Source organism: Desmodus rotundus, chromosome 1, assembly GCF_022682495.2.
Source record: "Desmodus rotundus isolate HL8 chromosome 1, HLdesRot8A.1, whole genome shotgun sequence".
In the NCBI taxonomy this organism is placed as follows: Eukaryota; Metazoa; Chordata; class Mammalia; order Chiroptera; family Phyllostomidae; genus Desmodus; species Desmodus rotundus.
In genome coordinates, this window is record NC_071387.1 from 185008144 (window position 1) to 185026405 (window position 18262).

The 18262-nt window shown below is 43.3% G+C and overlaps 1 protein-coding gene across 4 annotated transcripts in view; it reads right to left on the minus strand.

The window, feature by feature from the left end:
- CTNND2 (catenin delta 2) overlaps window positions 1-18262 on the minus strand; it is an 822756-nt gene that overhangs the window by 104829 nt on the left and 699665 nt on the right. For all 4 annotated transcript variants that reach the window (XM_053913918.1, XM_053913908.2, XM_053913912.2 and 1 more), the window contains 2 exons: window positions 16290-16475; window positions 2231-2404 (listed from right to left, as the gene is read on the minus strand). In XM_053913918.1, the coding sequence (XP_053769893.1) occupies window positions 2231-2404; window positions 16290-16475 (360 nt within the window). The remainder of the gene's footprint in view (window positions 1-2230; window positions 2405-16289; window positions 16476-18262) is intronic.

An 18262-nucleotide genomic window follows, 5' to 3' on the forward strand; every position in this document is an offset into this window, starting at 1 on the left:
TGGTTTTCATGAAATCTGAAAAATTTTCAAGCATCAATTTTTCAAATATTTTTTTCTGTTTTCTTCCTCCTTTCTCTCTCCTCTCATTTGGGGAGAGCAATCACACATATATCAGGCCACTGTACATTTTTTCTTTTTACTCTGTGTTTAATTTTGTATGGTTTCCACTACTGTTTTCCAGTTCACAAATTTTTTCTTCTGCATTGTCCAAAATGCTGTTAATCTCATTTACAAGTATTTTTTGTTTCAAACATTGCAAATTAACTTTAGAAGTTTTATTTAGATCTTTAATATATTTCCCATGGTTCTAAATAACTTTTTGCATATGTGGAATACAGAGTTTAACTTTTAAAGTAGAGGTTGTAGTCTTTCATTTAAAATCCTTTAGACCTCAAAGATATGTCTCCATTTTTAAATTGTTATAAGAATCTAAGTATTTCTCAAAGAAGACAATGATTCACTAAAATATCATAGTTCGAGATGGCATACTTGATTTGATACCATCTGGATGGCTCTGTGCTTCAGATCAGACTCATGCCTGCAGGCCAGGCCCACTTTCCCATGCCCACCTAGTGAGTCCTCCGAGGGAGCTGGGTAGGGACTTGCAGCAACTATGTATTCTTGGCTGTATATCCTGACACCCCCTTGGCCAATGACATCCTGTTCCCATCTTTGCACTCAGTGTCATGATTGACCTACCTGATGTGATGTGAAGCAGCCACAACCTTCCCTGTTTAAAGATGGCACATCTGAGAACATAATGAGGTGCTATAGTTTGTCCAGGGTCATAAAGCTCAGAAGACAGAGAGTCTAGGTGAGAATTGTGACTTGAGTCAAAGCTTCCTAAATTTAGAGGGAGATAAGATCTACGGTTTAGTTCAAGGAAGTAGTTTCCATTATTATCTCTTTCCTACTCATGCCAGACTATTCTCTAGAATGCTGCCTGGCATGACTCTGAGTTTGAAGCTTTTCTCTGGTTGAAAGCAAACAATAACTTCACTTAACAATTTCACTTCCCTTCCCCTAACCTGAATTCTTTCAGTACATTAGGGATGCCTATGGGCAGGGGAGGAAAGAGACAGTATGTTCATTCCTAAAACTCTCAAAAGGAGGGTGAGCCTGCCCAGGCATACTGTCAGGGACTGGACCCCAAAAGTTGGGGTGTCACATCTGAGAAAGAAGGCAGTGCTACTGCCAAGACTGAAGGATGACAGAGAGAGAGAGAGAGAGAGAGAGAGAGAGAGAGAGAGAGAGAGGGAGATGGATGACAAGAAGACAGATGCTAGGAGTTATAATAAGAAGGGAGGGTGTGGCTGCATGACAACGCTGAGGCCAGTATGTTTGGAGTCTATGGTGTTGGGCTTCTGAGAATTATCTGTAGTTATGTGCCTATATTAACATTGTTTTAAAGAAAATGTTAACAGAGTGATTATGCATATTCAAGACCCACACTTTGATATTAAATTAATGGGAAATGGATGGCAGACATCCAAACTTCCTCTCTAGATATTTTCCCCATATACCCTCATTCTTCTGAAACATCATATTTTTTATGAACTAAGGCAATTTAGCTCATACACCATTAGTTATCAAACTCAGGAATTCTTTGCTATGGTGAACCCCTTTCTGCTCAAACTGAGGGTCATGGAAGTTTTCAGTGAAAACCAATCAGGGACAGTATGTATTTATAAGGACTCTAATTTTCCCACTCTCATGTTTGTTTTAACATTTGCCAAAGATAACTAGCAATACTACTCTTCTCTGTAAGCCAATGATTTAAAAATCAGTAGGTTCTTTTCCTCTGGGCACAGGACCACCGACAACATAATAGCAATCCACATGGGATTTTACACAAGATGTTTGGCCGTTAGCTCCCTTAGCAGTCAACAGCGGTGCTCTGAAAAGCACCAGCATGTCACAGTCTCCTCTGAAAATGAAGTAGCTCAGCTACACAAGTAGAATGGAAAACATATCACAGCATTTTCAATGACTAGCCTTATACCTATCCATCTGTGTTTGGTAGTGATCTTCAAGGACCCCTGAGCCCTAAAGAAGAATTTTTCAAAGGAATATTTTATTCTAAGTCCAACGGTTCAGTGTAACTGGTGTTTCTCTAACATCCTCAAAAACTTCATTAGAATTGCATTTCTCAAAACTGGACTTCTGTTACTTTCTTAAGGTTGTGTTCATAGTCCCAGATTTCTTTTTTATGGTAATGAACTAGCCATACCTTCCAGCTCCCTGCAGCCAAGTTCTGCAGGGCGCCTGCAGCCCCTTCCAACGTGTCTGCATTTGAGCACTCAGAGAGCAGTGTGAGGTAGGGTTTGACTATTGATGGGTGCCACAGCATCTGGATCCCTTTTGGTGGTTCTGCACAGTCTGGAAGAGGTCCTACTCCATCCCACTGAAGGAAGAAAAATGAGAGAGTAAACATCTTTAACATCGTTATACTTCCCAATATTGCTTTCTATAAACATTACACATGATTAAAAAAAAAGCAGAGTGTCATAATATCTGGTAAGCATGTCCTACACGTAGGGTAATGTAGTAGCTGTCCAAAATTAGAGCCATTCCTGCCCACTGGGAGCTTATGCTAGAGAGTGGAGGGGCTGCAGCATGGACATAAGTGAATGTAACTGGCAGTAGAATGGATAAACTCCCTGAAAACACTTCTAGGTCACTCTATAGGAAAGCAGGAGAAGAGATGCTTTGGGCAGGGAGGAAGAAGGCTAAAGGTCAAGGTGGCATATTTTATAGTTAGCATACTATTGACAAAACATAGTGCTTAGTAACAATCAAATGCCTTCACTTCTTATGCATAAGTGTAAACTCTGATAAATTCTACATAACTTGTAAAACATGTTTGTTTGATTTTAAGGACTGTCACTGTATCTATGGGCTTCAAACAAATGATAGAATGAACAAAAGAGAAAGTGGCTGTGGTTTACTAGATACATTGACGTCATACAGACGCACCAGATCTTACAGCAATTCCGATGTAGTTAAGTTCGTTTTGAACTGAATCTAATAAATAACAGAAGAACAGATGGAAAATTAATTACAAATAATTTAGAAATTATGGATCGCTGTGCAAAGAAATATTAGTAGACCATTGAAAAGCATAGTTTTGAAGACCTCAGGGCAACTTGGGCAAATGACTACAATAAACATCAAATGAACAGAGCAGGATAAAAAGTGGTACGGGCTTTGTGCTCTGTAGCATATAAAATGCACCATAAAAACCATGTCACAATAATAAAAACTTATTAATAAAATGATTATGCCTTTTATTTTCTCTACATTGCAAGTTTTCACTTTTATAATTTTAAAAAACTAAAAACTGTATTAATGATTATGCTCTTTGATCATATCAGCCTTTGTCATTTGTGAAATATAAAGGCAATGAATACAATGAGGGTAGAAATGAAATAAACTATATATATAGAAAAAATACTCCCATATTCACTTTTGAGAAGAACCATAGTAAAACAAAATAACCCTTAATCTTGGAGTCCAAGCACTAAGTTACTTAACTGCTTTTTTGTGTTTCTTAATGATCGCTTAAAATAAATATAGTCTAAGTGTCATGTATTAAGCTTTCTCACAGCTATTTCATATACCTGTATTTGTGTATATATGTATATATATATCACAGCTATATTTCAGAATCTGTGTAAGTGTCTTCTGAAAATTTTACTGGAAGAAAACAGGCTTATTTCATATCCTTGTGACATAAAAATGAGATGTTCATGTAAAGTTTTTTAACTGTTACAAATAATTTCAAGAATTTCATCATTTACTTTCAAAATAACCCCTGAAAACTCATGCCTTCTTTTCCTCTGTTATGATATAGCTTAGTTTAAGTCAAGGCTAAAGCTCAGGGATGAATGATATCCCAAGGATGAATGTTGGACGTCCCATTAAAGGTCATTTTCAATAAGAGTGTTATTATTTACAGCTTTCTAACAAGTGTTAGAAATTAGATTCTCAATGTGAGAATCTTCTTATTTTTTTTAAACCAAAGTCATTTCTAAACTGTTCAAAGATGACTTTGCATCTGTGCACAGCCAATCAATAAAACCTGCACATCTCTTTTAAATACAGAAAAAACCAAAAATGAAGGTGAACCTTCCTTGTCACACTGCACCGGTTCACTACCTGAGACTGGCTAACTCTGTGGGACAGAGACACAGCCCCAGGCAAAGAGCTCTGCCGATCTGTTGGTTTGTTGACATGGAGGACGAAGCGGGAGTGATACTGGCTTCTGGAAGGAAACCTGCTTGGGTGATTGTGTCTGTCTGCTAGTACAATGGGAAATGGGAAATGATTTCATTTGGGCTTACTTTTATTTTTTTATTTTGTCATCTCCTTAAAACTTTTAAACTCTCGTTTTCATATGAAAATTTAGTAATATTGAAAAAAACAGACTACGAAATTTAGAACTCAACAAGGATGGAAGTTCTCTCTCACATAAGAGCTAACACCACGGCAAGAGTGTACAGTGTGTGCGTGCTCATAAGCACACGTGGCAGGCGAACTACACAAGGAGCAAAATGAAGCTGTGTTTTGTTTGCTGGGTTCCAGCTGGTTCTCCTTTTCTAACGTCTGCACAACAAAACAGGATAAACAGCCAAATCAACAGACGATTTCCTTCTGCTCTGACATGCTATCTCTGTGGCTCTTAAATACCTTTTATTACAACCCTTTCTTAATGCTTACATAGAGAATCTGGAGGAAATTAAAGGAAAACAGACACAGTACGGATAATCTTGGATGGGAGCTAGAAATGGAATTCTCTGCTATTTCATAATGTTGACGGTGCCCCGGCCTGTCAATATTAAATAAAAAAAACTGTTCCAAATCAGGCACTATAGCTGGGCACTTTATTCAAACTTTTGAGTTAAGAGGGAAAGAAGCATCAATTATCCGTTAAGAACTGCTTTTTTCACCCATGAAAAGAACAGAAGTCATAGGAGCTGTGCTAACACACTGGATGTTACCCTGCCAACAGTCAGGGCCGACAGGGTCAGACTGACCTCGTGAAACCGGTCTGCACGTGCCTGCTTTCACCGCTAGCTGTCTGCGCCAGTGAGGGTCCACGGGAAATCACGGGCTGTGCAACTCTTTTACCAATGCGGATGTATGTCGGTTATAAATTTAAACAAAAGATGTCCCTATCCTCAATTTTCTAGAAAACGGGCACACGGGCAGAATGCAAACGTGGCTAAATTTTTAACAGAGTCAAAACAGGGATCATCCAGCTATTTGTTCTGAGAACAGAGGACTAAATTTATGAGCCTTGTGCAAACTGCTTATTTTGGAATGTGTCTTGAGGGCACACATATTACCAGACTTCATTAAGAGCTTGAAATATGAAAATTATAAAATAATATATATGTTTTAATAATAACAAAAACAATGTCATCAAGTCAGGAGAGAGAACTTTCTATGTAATAAAGACAGGGCACAGCCAAGGGGACAAAGAATTTCTAAGAAGCCAACAGGGCAATGCTGGCAAAGTATTTTTTGATTATAATATCTGCATTATTGCCAGGTTGGGACATATGCACACACCTACTCACACATAAACGTATAACTGTGCATTTGGTTTAAATTTAAAAATCAAGCTGAAATCAGTAAAAGGGAAAGCAAAAAAGAAAGGAGAAAAGCATTTTGTGATTTTAAAAACTTTTATTCCAGCTTGGGAGAAGTTTTCAGTAGAAATATCCCTTTCTTGTCATAGTTTTACTCTTCACACTTGATAGTTAAATGAATGTTCCTCAATTTTGTGCATATTTTCGTTTCATCTGTTAGGTTTCAACAAATAAAATTAGCAAAAGTTCTAGCAGCTCTCAATTCTTAAGGGTATCACTTAAATGTTCAAATTATATTTTGTGTAAGTCATTTTGATGTTTTTAAACAGGAAAAATAACAGAATATATTTTTAGCTTTAAAGTCCCTCTTATTCACTATCTTGTTTATAGGAATTTAGAATTTTACACATATTTTTAGAGTTCATGAAGCTGAAGATTAAGTGGGTTAGACAGAGTTTTGAGATGTTGTATGAATAATACTAAGGGTTGGATGCCTATGTCTCTCCAAGATTCATATGGCGAGGCCCTGATCTCCACTGTGATGGTCTTGGGAGGTGGGGCTTTTGGGAAGTGATTAGGATTTCAGGGGTCCCCAACACCCCACCCCTGGCTGCAGACTAGTACTGATCAGTGGCCTGTTCGGAACCCGGACGCACAGCAGGGGGTGAGCAGCGGCCAGCTTTGCTCATGTTACCTCCTGAGCTTTGCCTCCTGTCCTTCCCCCTGCCCAGTCCCCCCATTCATGGAAAAATTATCTTCCATGAAACCCATCCCTGCTGCCAAAAAGGTTGGGGACCGCTGGATGAGGTTATGAGGGTGAAGCCCCCATGATGGGATAGTGTCCTTATTGTGAGAGAAAGGGACCAGAGCTTCCTCTCTGCCCTGTAAGAACACAGCAAGAAGATGACCACCTGTGAACCAGGAAAAGGCCCTCAGCCGATACCAAATCAGGTGGTCTCTTGATCTTGGACTTTCAGCCTCCAGAACTGTGATAAATAAATGCCTGTTGTTTAAGTCACCCAGTCTATGGTATTTCGTTTTAGCAGCCCAAGCGGGCTGAGACAGTAATCATAGCAAGGACTAAGAAAACTTAGTATTAGGAGGACCCTCTAGGTACACCACGACTTTTCTGCCATGGAGCTCTCTTGGGGATAGGCTTGCAGCAAAACAAGGGAAGTGTGTGGCAGGACTGTGTCCCAGAAGATCACGGAGCAAACTGATAGACTGATTTGTCATCCCAGAGAGTGCCACACTCAGTATCTTACTAGCAGTACTTTATTGGCCCTGAATGCCTGACTGTATGAATAGTGTCAATAAAACAAATCAGTGAACAGTTTGTAACACTCACTTTCTGAACTTATAGAAAATTAAAAATATATATTCTCTCTCCAAGATGGTAATGCTCAAACCTTTTTAGAAAAGAAGAAAATAACAAGCTCCCAATTTAGCAGCCAAGGGGCTGCTGAAGTTTGGATACGATGCTTTCTGATATGATCCTCGGCCGGCAAGGGGAGACAGATGAGCTGGCCGCTGTAAGAAATGTCTGCCCGGGGAAGAGACTCACGTAGGTCGGGGAACGTGTTCAGTGTGTGAGTTAAAAAGAATAGAAAAGGAAAAAGCTTTTCTTTGGACTTGCTTTTAATACTTTTGCTTCCCTCTAGGGCTTAAATTCTATTTAAAAGATTTCTATCTTAGTTGGCTTGAGGATGGAATAGTGGAAGCCATGTGCTACTTATAGGAAGAGAAAGACGGGACTTCGGGATAAAAATCAGAAAGTGCAAAACTGGAAAGTAAAGATGTCCATAGACTTTATAAGGAGACTTTTTAATACCGGGGCTCTTTAAGGATGACAGCTCACAAGACCACTTGAATGACCACATTCATCAAAGCCCCTATGGAATGAGAATTAACAAGAGGACTTCAGCTCCTCCCCTGTGAAGGAGCTAGCACCTGGCCCAGCCTCTGTCTCCTACTGGGCCCTCTGCACTGGGCCGGGCACCCTGGAGGTGCCAACAGGAAGGGAGAGGGCTTTGCATTTCAGGAGAAATGCTAACACATGCTGCTCCTCCTCACATTTTGTCATGGTCATTCAGGTCTAAGTAAAGAAAAGCACTTTGACTGCTGAGCTGTATCCTTGAAACACAAACAGAGGAGGCCTCTTTGCCAGCAGAATCCATCTCTAGTGCCTAGATTTCTCTACCGAGGAGGGAGCACTGCAGTCATTCCACAGTGCAGGCTTTGATTTTCAGAGATTTCAGTGCAACGCACCGTAGTCTCATGATACTGCAAGATGAAGGGGTGAGCCTGCAGTCATAGGAAGCATTCTGGTTTTAAATCCCACCCTTCCCTCCCAGGCGAAGTCACACGACACAGGGAAGAGAAGACGACTGCAAGATGGTTCTGTGAAGGTAGACTGATTTTTCCCTCACGCAGGGTTAGGATTCACGAGGCCGCAGTCAGTACTAAGGTCTTTAAAAAGCAGCAACCTAAACCCAAGTCTGTCCGCAGTCTGCCATTTGCTTGACTTGCTTTGAATAGCAGAGTTACTAATTGATTTTGCCTTTACAATGTTTCATTATTACTTCCAGCTATTTTGGAGTGGGGTGGAGGAAGGGAGATGGGGAATAGGAGTGATGATTTTTTAAAAACTCCAAGCAATGGTAAAAAGCCAGAATAAAAATGATTCTTGTATTGATTCTTGGGGAGTTCAAAGAAAAGGGTAGCTCAGGTATCTGATTCCCCTGGGATCTGTTCAGGAGATGTCAGTTACAGGGGGGTGGGGGGAGCAGGCTGAGCTGGGCAGAGCAGCGAAGGATGCAGGTGAGAGAGGAGGGCCCATGAGCTGTACCGAGAGAGACACACTGTCTCCAGGCTTGCCTTGCGGAAGATATGAGGGGGTTTGCATTTGCAAGATTAGAAACCTGTATTAAAGCAGAGGCAGGGTGCGGTGGTTTCTGAACAAAGCTTCAGAAGAATATAAACTCAGAGACAGCTTTGAGAAGGGACCGTGCGGACACATACTTCCCTTAGGAAGAGGTGGGAGGGGCGGGTGGTGCTGCCTGCTCCAGACACTGGCACAATCAGGCCCCTGCGCTGTGCCCCACAGAAGACTGTTACCAAGGCTGGTCCTCATCACGGGGCTCACCTGCTGCTTCCCCAAGTCCTCATGATGGCACCAGCTGGAACGCCAGTGATGTTCATCCAGAACTCTCTCTGTACCTAACTTCCCATTCACCTGGGCCATGACCTTCCCCATTACCTGCCTTTTAAAGGGGGCTCTGTCCCTGACCTCCTTCAGGTAATCTCGTAGTCTCACTTGTTTATATCTTTGGTGATATGTCCCTCAAAGGTAATCTAATGCAGTCAACTGGGATGATTTCACCAGCTAAGGAGACAACTGGCAATGTCTGCAGACATTTCTGGTTGCCATAACTGGGGGGGGGGGGGAGGCCGCACTACTGGCATCTATTGGGCAGAGGCCAGGGATGCTGCTCAACATCCTACAATGCACAGGACAGGCCCCATAACATAGAATTATCCACCCCGAAATGTCAGCAGTGCCAGCTTGAGAAGCCATGGTCTAGTGCCAAGATGCAGAATATTTATTAATGGGTGGAGTCCTGCATGGTAAAATGTAAATAAGGAAACTAAAAGAGACACCTAAAATAAAGTTTTACATCTGTGAACTCATTGAAATGAGAAGAGCAACAGTTTTAGGTGATAGGATATGTTTTCTATGGTGCAGAAGTAGAGGAATCTCATTCATTCCTGGGGCGTGGCAAAGGGGAGACACTGCATGAAAATGTGCAGCTGCCACCTTTGCAGGCTCCTGCGATCTGTTGCTCGGAGGATGTGAAATACCATGCCTTGAGTCACCAAGCTCCTGGCAGACGGTGAGGTAAAAGCAGAGTGAGATTCTCCTGGAACCGGCCGTGAGGAATGAGCAGCAGCTGACATCAGCAGATGGTGAGGAAGGAAATGGTGTTAAGCAGCAAAAGAAAAAAGATGGTTACCAATAAGGAAATGAAAACTGTCTTGACGAAAGAAAAACACCCTGTGAGATTAGGAAAGGCATCAAGAATGTCACGAAGGACAGCTTCCTCAAGTGATAATAAATCAAATCAAAACGTGTTTCAACTCTCGCTGGTATCTAGAGTGATTAAGGTGAACACTGGTCGATGTATCCAAAGGCTTAGAAACATGCATTTGGTCTAGACATTTCACTTTTAAGAATTTATCCTGGAGAGGTGATTAGGACAACTTGCACGTCTTATATCTCAAACTACTGGAATGTTAAAACCAGGGCAAAATAACCTTTGACTGGGCCTAGGGCAACACTGTATCCCAAAGAACTGTTTGCCAAGGAAAGCACTTATAACTAATGGACTGATGACTGATGGACCCCAAATTAAAGACATTGTTTAGAATTAGCATCACTATGTTATGTTATCTGCACCAATAAAAATGCCTTCCTTTACTGATGTAATCATCCCCCTTCCCTTCCTCAGATGCACCCATTGCCTTCATCTCCTACTCCTAACGTCTCTCAGGCTTCAGCCTGCATCAATGATTCCCAGATAGTTATTCTTATTGATTGCATATACATGCTTGATGGCCTCTCACTTCGAAAGGCCCTCTTGCTTTTAGGCTAACAAAGGTTTTACATAGAGGCATATTGCTCTTGCTTTTGCATATAAAGTATCATGGTGAGATCGTAAGTGAAACTGTCACTAATTATGCATTTGGCATCCACAACGTACGTAAGAAAGAACAAGATGAAAAAAGAACAATCACACTTACTACCCTTAAGCTGACCACAACTCAGTAAAGTGTGAAACAGATGAGAGACAGTCTGCCCTATAAAAGGCCTACATCAGAATCACCTTTGAATTCTGATAGGTATACATCCTCTCCCATGTAGATGGACATACGAGGTCTGTCCAGAAGGTATCCAGCTACATAATATGAAAATCTGTGACATTTACTGAAGGAGATACAAGACATAAGAAACACTGCACGTAGGAAAATGATCTCCTTCAAAGTAGGCACCTTGAGATCTCACACAGTTCTCCCAATCGCCATCAGCTATCCTGTTGTATTTTCCTGAATTTCACTGACAGTTTGAAATCTATTCCTTTTCAAAGGTGATTTTAGTTGTGGGCAGAGTCTGAAGTCTCAGGGTATTAAATCTGGGCTGTAGGGGGGCTGAGTCATCTGGGTGATTTGATGTTTCACAAAAAATCTCTGCACGAGATGTGATGCATGAGTGGGTATACTGTTGTGATGAAGCTGCCAATCACCAGCTGCCCATAGCTGCAGACTTCTAAATCATCCAAACAGTTTCCACAGAGGAATGTTCAAGCTTAACGCAAAATTCGATGCAGATTCATTGCTCTACTCGCTCAATCATTTTGAATGTGATGGCCACACAGTGCACATGCTACTCAGTGGTGTCTACCGCCCCCACTGACTAGTGCAGTAAACTCATCATTGTTCACACATGCGCATTCCAGTCCACTTTCCTTGGCTGTCAGGTTACATGGATGTTGCTCAAACTCTTCTTGTTACATTAACAATGGCTGTACTTTTTCTGGACAGACCTTACAAAACCACGTGAATTAAAAAATTCAGAAATGATATTCAAGCAGAAGAGAGAGGTTTTGAGTTCTAGGGGACCTTGCTTGCTCTGTTTTCTCTCAGCGGGATTCTCTGAACACTGTCGGGTCCACACTGAGTGGGTCCTGAAGGCCCAGGTCTGCTCTAGCAAACGGCCGGTAGTGTCCTGCTGCCTCTAATCCACGACTGAGCACCAGCGATCTCAGGGCTCCATCACGAGAGCCTTGCTATACCCCCAATTGAAAAACAAAAAATGGTATTTTCTAAAAAAATGTGGAAAAGTAACGTATTTTTCGGACTATACGATGCACCAGACAGTAAGATGCACGTAGGTTTCAGAGGAGGAAAATAGGAAAAAAAAACCCCGCTTCACCACTGCCCTCCCCCCACCGCCCAGTGAGCCAGGTAAGCTACATTTGGACTGTAAGACGAGCACCCATTTTCCTCCCAAATTTGGGGGGGAACGTGCGTCTTATAGTCCAAAAAATATGGTAAATAAATCGATGTTTTCTGTTCCCACTTCCCTGGACCCGGACCCCAGCCCTTGGATGGCCCCCGCTGTACTGCTGGTCTGTCGGCTGGCACATGGCCCTGCTGGGCGGCAGTGAGCCCCTCACCATGTGTGATGTGCTTCTTGGCACATGACCTACAGACTGCTTTGGGGAGGTTCTGCCCAAAAATGGCTGTAGAAACTAGCAATTTCTTACAATTCAGCAATAGGCTCTGAACAGACTTGAGAATTAATGAATTTGCAAAGCTCTTTGGACCAGCATATGACACATACTATAGAATTATCAAATACTTCACACACAGAAACTCATAGTCTGATGATTCCAGTACATTTCAGCAGTGACCATTCTCGAAATAAGAGTGTGAATGAAGCACATCTTTGTATCACATATTTTCTTTAATTAACCCTATTAGGGATATAAAGAAAACATTTTCGAGATATTTTTAATCCTCACCCGAGGACACATTTTTCATTGCTTTGAGAGAGAGAGAGAGAGAAACATGATTGGTTACCTTCTTGTATGCACACCGATCAGGAATTGAACCCACAGCCTGGGTGTATGCTCTGACTGGGAATCAAACCCACGACCTTTGGGTCTGCAGGATAACACTCCAACGAACTGAGCCACACTGGCCAGGGCTCCTCGAGATTTTTACTGTAACTAAATCCAACCTGAAGGGTGTTCTAATATTTTTCCTTAGGTACATAATATCAATCCCAAAGGTAAGAGTCAACATACATTTCTGGAATATAGAAAGCTCCAGAGGAAATTTTAAACCAATTATGATTTTTATTACTTTTGCTTCCTGGTAAAATCTCTGGCTCTTAAGTCCTGGGGAAGTCTTTGTTATGGATTAGATAACTTTTCATTTTACACAGCCCCTGTGCCTTTCTATGAGGTATCTTAAGTTTAAGAGACAAAAACTTATACATTCTTATAAGAAAACATTGACTTAATCAGATGGTATCTTTTTAAATATTATTTTTAAATGGTGTTTGAAAAGGTTACAAATGTAAGGCCCATTGTAGAAAATTTGTAAATACCTAAGCACAAAAAGAATCAATCACTAACTTCTGTCTTTGATGTTACTGCACTTTTTCTAGAAACACATACTCTTTGTACATGAATATTTGCATATGTTACATATTTTACAAAACTGGCCAGGTTTAATCTACATCATATCTGTACCTGTGCACATACCTACTTTTATATTTCTTTCTTCGCTTCATTTTGTATTATATATTTTCTCTAATCACTACACATTTTTTAAAAACCTGACTTTATAAGCAGAGATACCAGGGGATGGATGATATCTGATCATCTTTAAAGCTGTCAACCTGGAACTCTCCAGAAGCTTTTAGAAAGCAAAATCATTTGCAGGCTCTGAAGGCAACCTGCTGATCTGGTTGTTAGCAAAGCTGGGGATGTCCCAGAAAGGCCCAGGAACACATCCATTTCTCACCTTGCTGCAACCTGGTAACAGCGATGAATCAGGCCTTGGCTCCTTCTCTCACTTGAGGCAGCCACCCTTTAATTCCTTGAAACTCCTCAACCCCTTTGTTGGAATGGCGTCCTGCTTTCCCCAGGTGCAAACCCCTGGAGGAAATTCTCAGGGTGAAGCACTGTTTTCCTACAGAAGGAGACCCTAGGCTGGCTCAAATGCTAGTCTTTCCCAGCAGGTGGTGCCACCTGTACTCACTTCTCTCCCTGGGCAGGGCGGGCCACCATGCCAGGAGGTCCCCTGGATTTGATGGTGCCCTCCTATTGCTCTCCTTCTTCACTTCATCTCATATCCTGCCTGCACTCTCCTCCCATGCCCAGGCCTTTCAGCCTTTACTCCCTTCCACTGGTCTTTAAAGACAAAAGAGTTATTTTCGACTGCCTTTAAATATATTGACAATGTATACTCAAATGGTTTTATAAAAAAGCATAATTGTTATCCGTTTACACCATAATTACTCTTGGTGCTTAAGTTTTGGGCACTTCAAAATATTTTTGTCTTATAGAGAGGCAGTTAAAATGCCTTTTAAAAAACTATCACTTGGTTGAAACCATGCTTTTGAAGCTTTCTTTGGTTCACAGGCCGGCACTCAATCCACTGAGCCACACCAGCCAGGGCTGAAGCTTTCTTATAAACAACAATATTCCACTGTATTTTAACTTGCAGTAGTTTTAGCAAAACTTACAGAAATCTTTTTTCTTAAAGGATAATATAAGAGAAAAAATGAGACCACTGAACTATTTAGACTTTGACAACAATCACTTCACTTAACGCAGGAAAGAGCTCATCAATGTGATAAATATGGTTCAAAGGACAGCTTTCTAAGCCCAGAAAATTTCTCACCATAAGGTTTCACGAAGCAGCTAACATCTTGAAAGTAGGGCTCTATTTTGGGATAAAGTCCAGGAACATTCTCTTCTAACCCCTGACTTCTCTACACCCAATCAGCTCTTAATCTCACCTGTCACTGGAAAGACTCCAAGCCAGGTGGGTGCACCTTGGCAGAGCTGGAGAAAGGGGTCAGGCTTCAGGGCAAAGTCTTACTGAACGAGACAGCTGTGACCGGCGCAAGGGATATCAGAAGGATGCACTTCAGAATCCGAACAACAGACTGGAGAGAAAACCTTGAAATTAGAATGACTTTGGTCTCAGTCTGAAGTTTTTTTAGTCCAGGTGAAACCTATATTAAGGCAATTTCCCAAATCTGCCTTTTGAAGTTGCCTGGGCCCAACCAGAGGTTCTGAGTCTTTAGGTGGTGCGAGACCCCAGGGATCATGCTTGCCGGGCAGAGCTGGGGAGAGCCATGTTCCTGCCCATATGCTGTTGTTCTTTTTGATCGCTATTGTGCCTGCTCACATTCCAGAATAAAGCAGTGCAGGGACTAGGCCCCATGGGGCCACAGGGCTGCATAAGGACACCCTCAGAAGGACCGTTATACCTTTGTTAGGGCATACTTAGTCTGTTTGATACTGAACATGTTCAGAACTCATAATGGCCTGGCTCTCTTAAGTACAGGGTGGGAAAACTGAGGCATCTGACATCTCTTAGTATAACGCCTGTCACATAGTAGATGTTCAAAAAATGCCCACTGGCTGACCATGTGCCCCCCTGGTGGAACAGCTTGAAATGGCTGAATGAAGAACCATGACTCGATCCTCTTGAACAGCTTCTCTGATTCAGGGAGAGGACAAAAGACTCAGAGTCCTGACCCGCAACAGGAGGAAGTGCAGGGCTGGAGATTTAGCCCTTGAAGGAGAAGGTCAGCATCGAAGAGGCAATACAGATCTACCTCCTCCGCTACAGGCATGGCTACAGCGGATCACACAGATCTAGCAGTAGCAGTATCTGGAACAGCCCTCTGGGCCCACGAGCAGCTAGAGAACCAGGACCCACGAAAATGCGAACGCTGACGCCTTCCAGTCAAAGTTAGGAATTCTGTGTAAGAATGCATTCCCATGGATCCCTACTCGGAATAAAATAGTTCCTTTAACCTTTATTCAAAGTGAAATGATTTCTAAAATAGTTTTAAAAGTGGTGCACCATGATTTAAATATACTTTATGTATTTATTTTGGATTATTAACCTGGAGACAGAGTATTGTGGGTTCTGTTCTGTTTTCTCACTCATCCAAGCTTGAGGATGGTCAGATCTTGGGTGTGTACAACCCTCAGCAGCTGGGATATGACCACAGTGTCCAGAGGAAAGTTGGACGTATGGTCAGTGTCCAGGAGAAAGCTGGACATGTGACCACAGTGCTGAGGGGAGGTGGGGAGATCCTCCCGTGGCAGGGGTGTCTGGCCAGCAGCAGGGGGGGGCATTTCTCCACATTACTCCCTTACCTGGGGGCCGGTGGGCGAGGGGTTCAGCTTCCCTGAGGCTCTGGCAAGAGCAATAGAGGCTATTCTGCTTTCACCAAGGCTATTGGCCTTGACTTCACTTCAGGGCAACCTACTTACAGCTGCTCGAGGTAAAAGCCATTCAATTTTGAGGAGGCCTCTCTGGCTGGACAGCCCCCTGAATTCATGGGAATTGCCCACCTTGGCCAAGCTTCTAACGTCATTCTGCTGGGGGGGCTTTGAGTCCCAGCCTGCCACCCCATTTCCCACAAGGCCGCATACTCTAATGCTTAGAAATGCTACACAAAATACGTGCTGGATTTTCATGCATCTCTCCCCAGCTTCTCTTCTTAGACCACACCTATTCCGTGCATCCGAACCCCCTGCGAGGCAGCCTACCTGGACCCCACAGGGGCCTCCATAAATGTGCGAATCCGCACGTGGAAGAAGCAGCACCTGGGTCTGACTCTTATCAGCTGGCACCTTACAGTCTGCCTGGGATTTGAGTGGCTCTTTCTCTTCTTGAAAATCCCTATCTTGGCTCAGTAGGACATGGGGGAGTCATTTGCTGTTCCACTATCTCAGCTGTGAAATTCCCACAGGAAAATTGTGCAAGCTCCTTAGGGATGTTACTGCACGTTGAAAACACTGTACCTATATACAGGCGAAATATGAATGTTGCAATCAGGGAAGGGGATAATTGCATGCAGCTGTGAGTCGCCCGCATCACCTGGTCCTGGGACTTCTTTTTCTTCTTCTTCTTTCCCCAGCACCCGGAGCTCTCCGCGTCTTTGCCACTGGCCTCCCCACAGAGCAGCCCGTCCAGCTCATCCGTGCCCATGTGCTGTCCCTGAGACGTTTCTGCTGCCAGCCGGTAAGAGAGGTTCCTTAAAATGCACACACAGTTCTCAACGGTCTGCAGAATCCAAGACAAATGAAAGACAGGAGGAATGAATAAGAACCCATAAGCACACCGCCCAGAAAAGCAATGTCTCCACGTACACATTTCTCTTTGGATGCATTTAGCTGCTGGCTCCTAAAGGCTCCCGGGACAGCCACAGTGGAAAGCATTTAGAAAAGCTGAGAAAGGCCTTAAGACCTTTGCTTCCCACAAAGAAACTAGTTATCAAATCAAGTTACTTCTATAAACACCTGTCATTGTTGACTGGAATTCACGTGTGAGTGGGAAAGAGCCTCCAACCACAAGAGGTTCCAGATATTATCCACTTACAGACACCTGGGGATGGGGGCTCAGAATCACTGAAAGCACAGATGATCAGATTTCCGTCAGCTCTGGGAGGGTGGCACTAATATTTACTGTCCTTAATGGGAGTAAAATGGGGCAGGAGGTGCAAACCAGAGTTTTCCCAGGCAAGCCAGGTGCCGTGGTCGCCTGGGGGCATCGATGTTACCAAGCTACTGATTTTCTTGGCAATGGCCGGTGCTCCTGTTTTCTTAGCACAGGGGCTCCTCCGTGGTAGAAGACACATGTTGTAGGGCTGGATACCTACAAAACCCTACGTCTCTGAATATTGGCTGTGTGACGTGGACCAGGCACCCCACGTCTTCATGGCTCCGTGACCTCCTCTGCAAGATGCTCATAATTATACCCATGTTTTACTTTGCTGTGTGGATCAGGTGAGCTAGGGTATGTAAGTGTGGTAGGCAGAATAATGTTCCCCCCAAACGTCCTCATCTGAATCTCCAGAGCCGGTGAGTCTGTTAGGTTATGTGGCGGAGGAACTGAGATTGCAGATGGAATTGAGGCTGCCGATCAGATGACCTTGAGGTAGGGAGATGACCCTGGGTTATCCAGGTAGGCCCATGTAATCATGAGGCTCCTGTAAGTGAAAGAGGGAGGCAGAGGAGGGAGAGCAAAGTCATGTGAGAAGAACATGACCTGCCGCGGCCGTCTGTAGAGGCAGTGGAGCGGGCAGGGGGCCAAGGAACGCCTGCGGGGTCTAGAAGCTGTAAAAGGCAAGGAAAGAGCTCCTGCCCTGGAGCCTCCAGAAGGGACACTGCCCCGTCAACACACCAACTTCAGCCCAACAACACCCAAAGGGGACTCTTGCCCTAAATGGTAAGATAATAAATGTGCGTTTTTAAGTCATCCTGTTTGTGGCCGTTTGTTACAGCAGCCACAGGAAACACACCCATTGTACACATGCTGAGAAGAGTGCCTGTCACTCAGGAGGGACTACACAAGGCTTCATATCATGAACGATGGTGGACACAGCACCTCGGGGAGGTCCGGGCATGTGACCTAGAGCTGGTGAGTCTGCATGTGAGTCCTGGCTCTGCCGTTTAATGGGCAAAATCTCTCTGTGATTCTGTTTCCTCCCAAAGGCCACCCCCCACCAGCTACCATCATGTTGAAGATTGGGTTTCAATGTGTGCATCTGGGGAGGGCACATTCAACCTTCTGACCTTCCTTCGGGATTCAAGGAACTGTGGGATGCGGGGAAAAAATGCCTAATGTAAAAAAAGGACAAAATTGGAAAACAGAATTGAGGTGAGTGTTATTTAATCATTTTTCTGACCCCTACTGTGTGATAGCCACAGATCAGGCAAAGATACTAGTTCTACTTCACAGCTGAAGGGAACAAGAGCTGAAGCGGTCGGTGACTCCCAGCGTACTGTGCCACTTCTCTCTGGTTCTGGGTCAGGGCTGGAAGGGGGAGGGGGTGGCTCACCAGGGTCCAA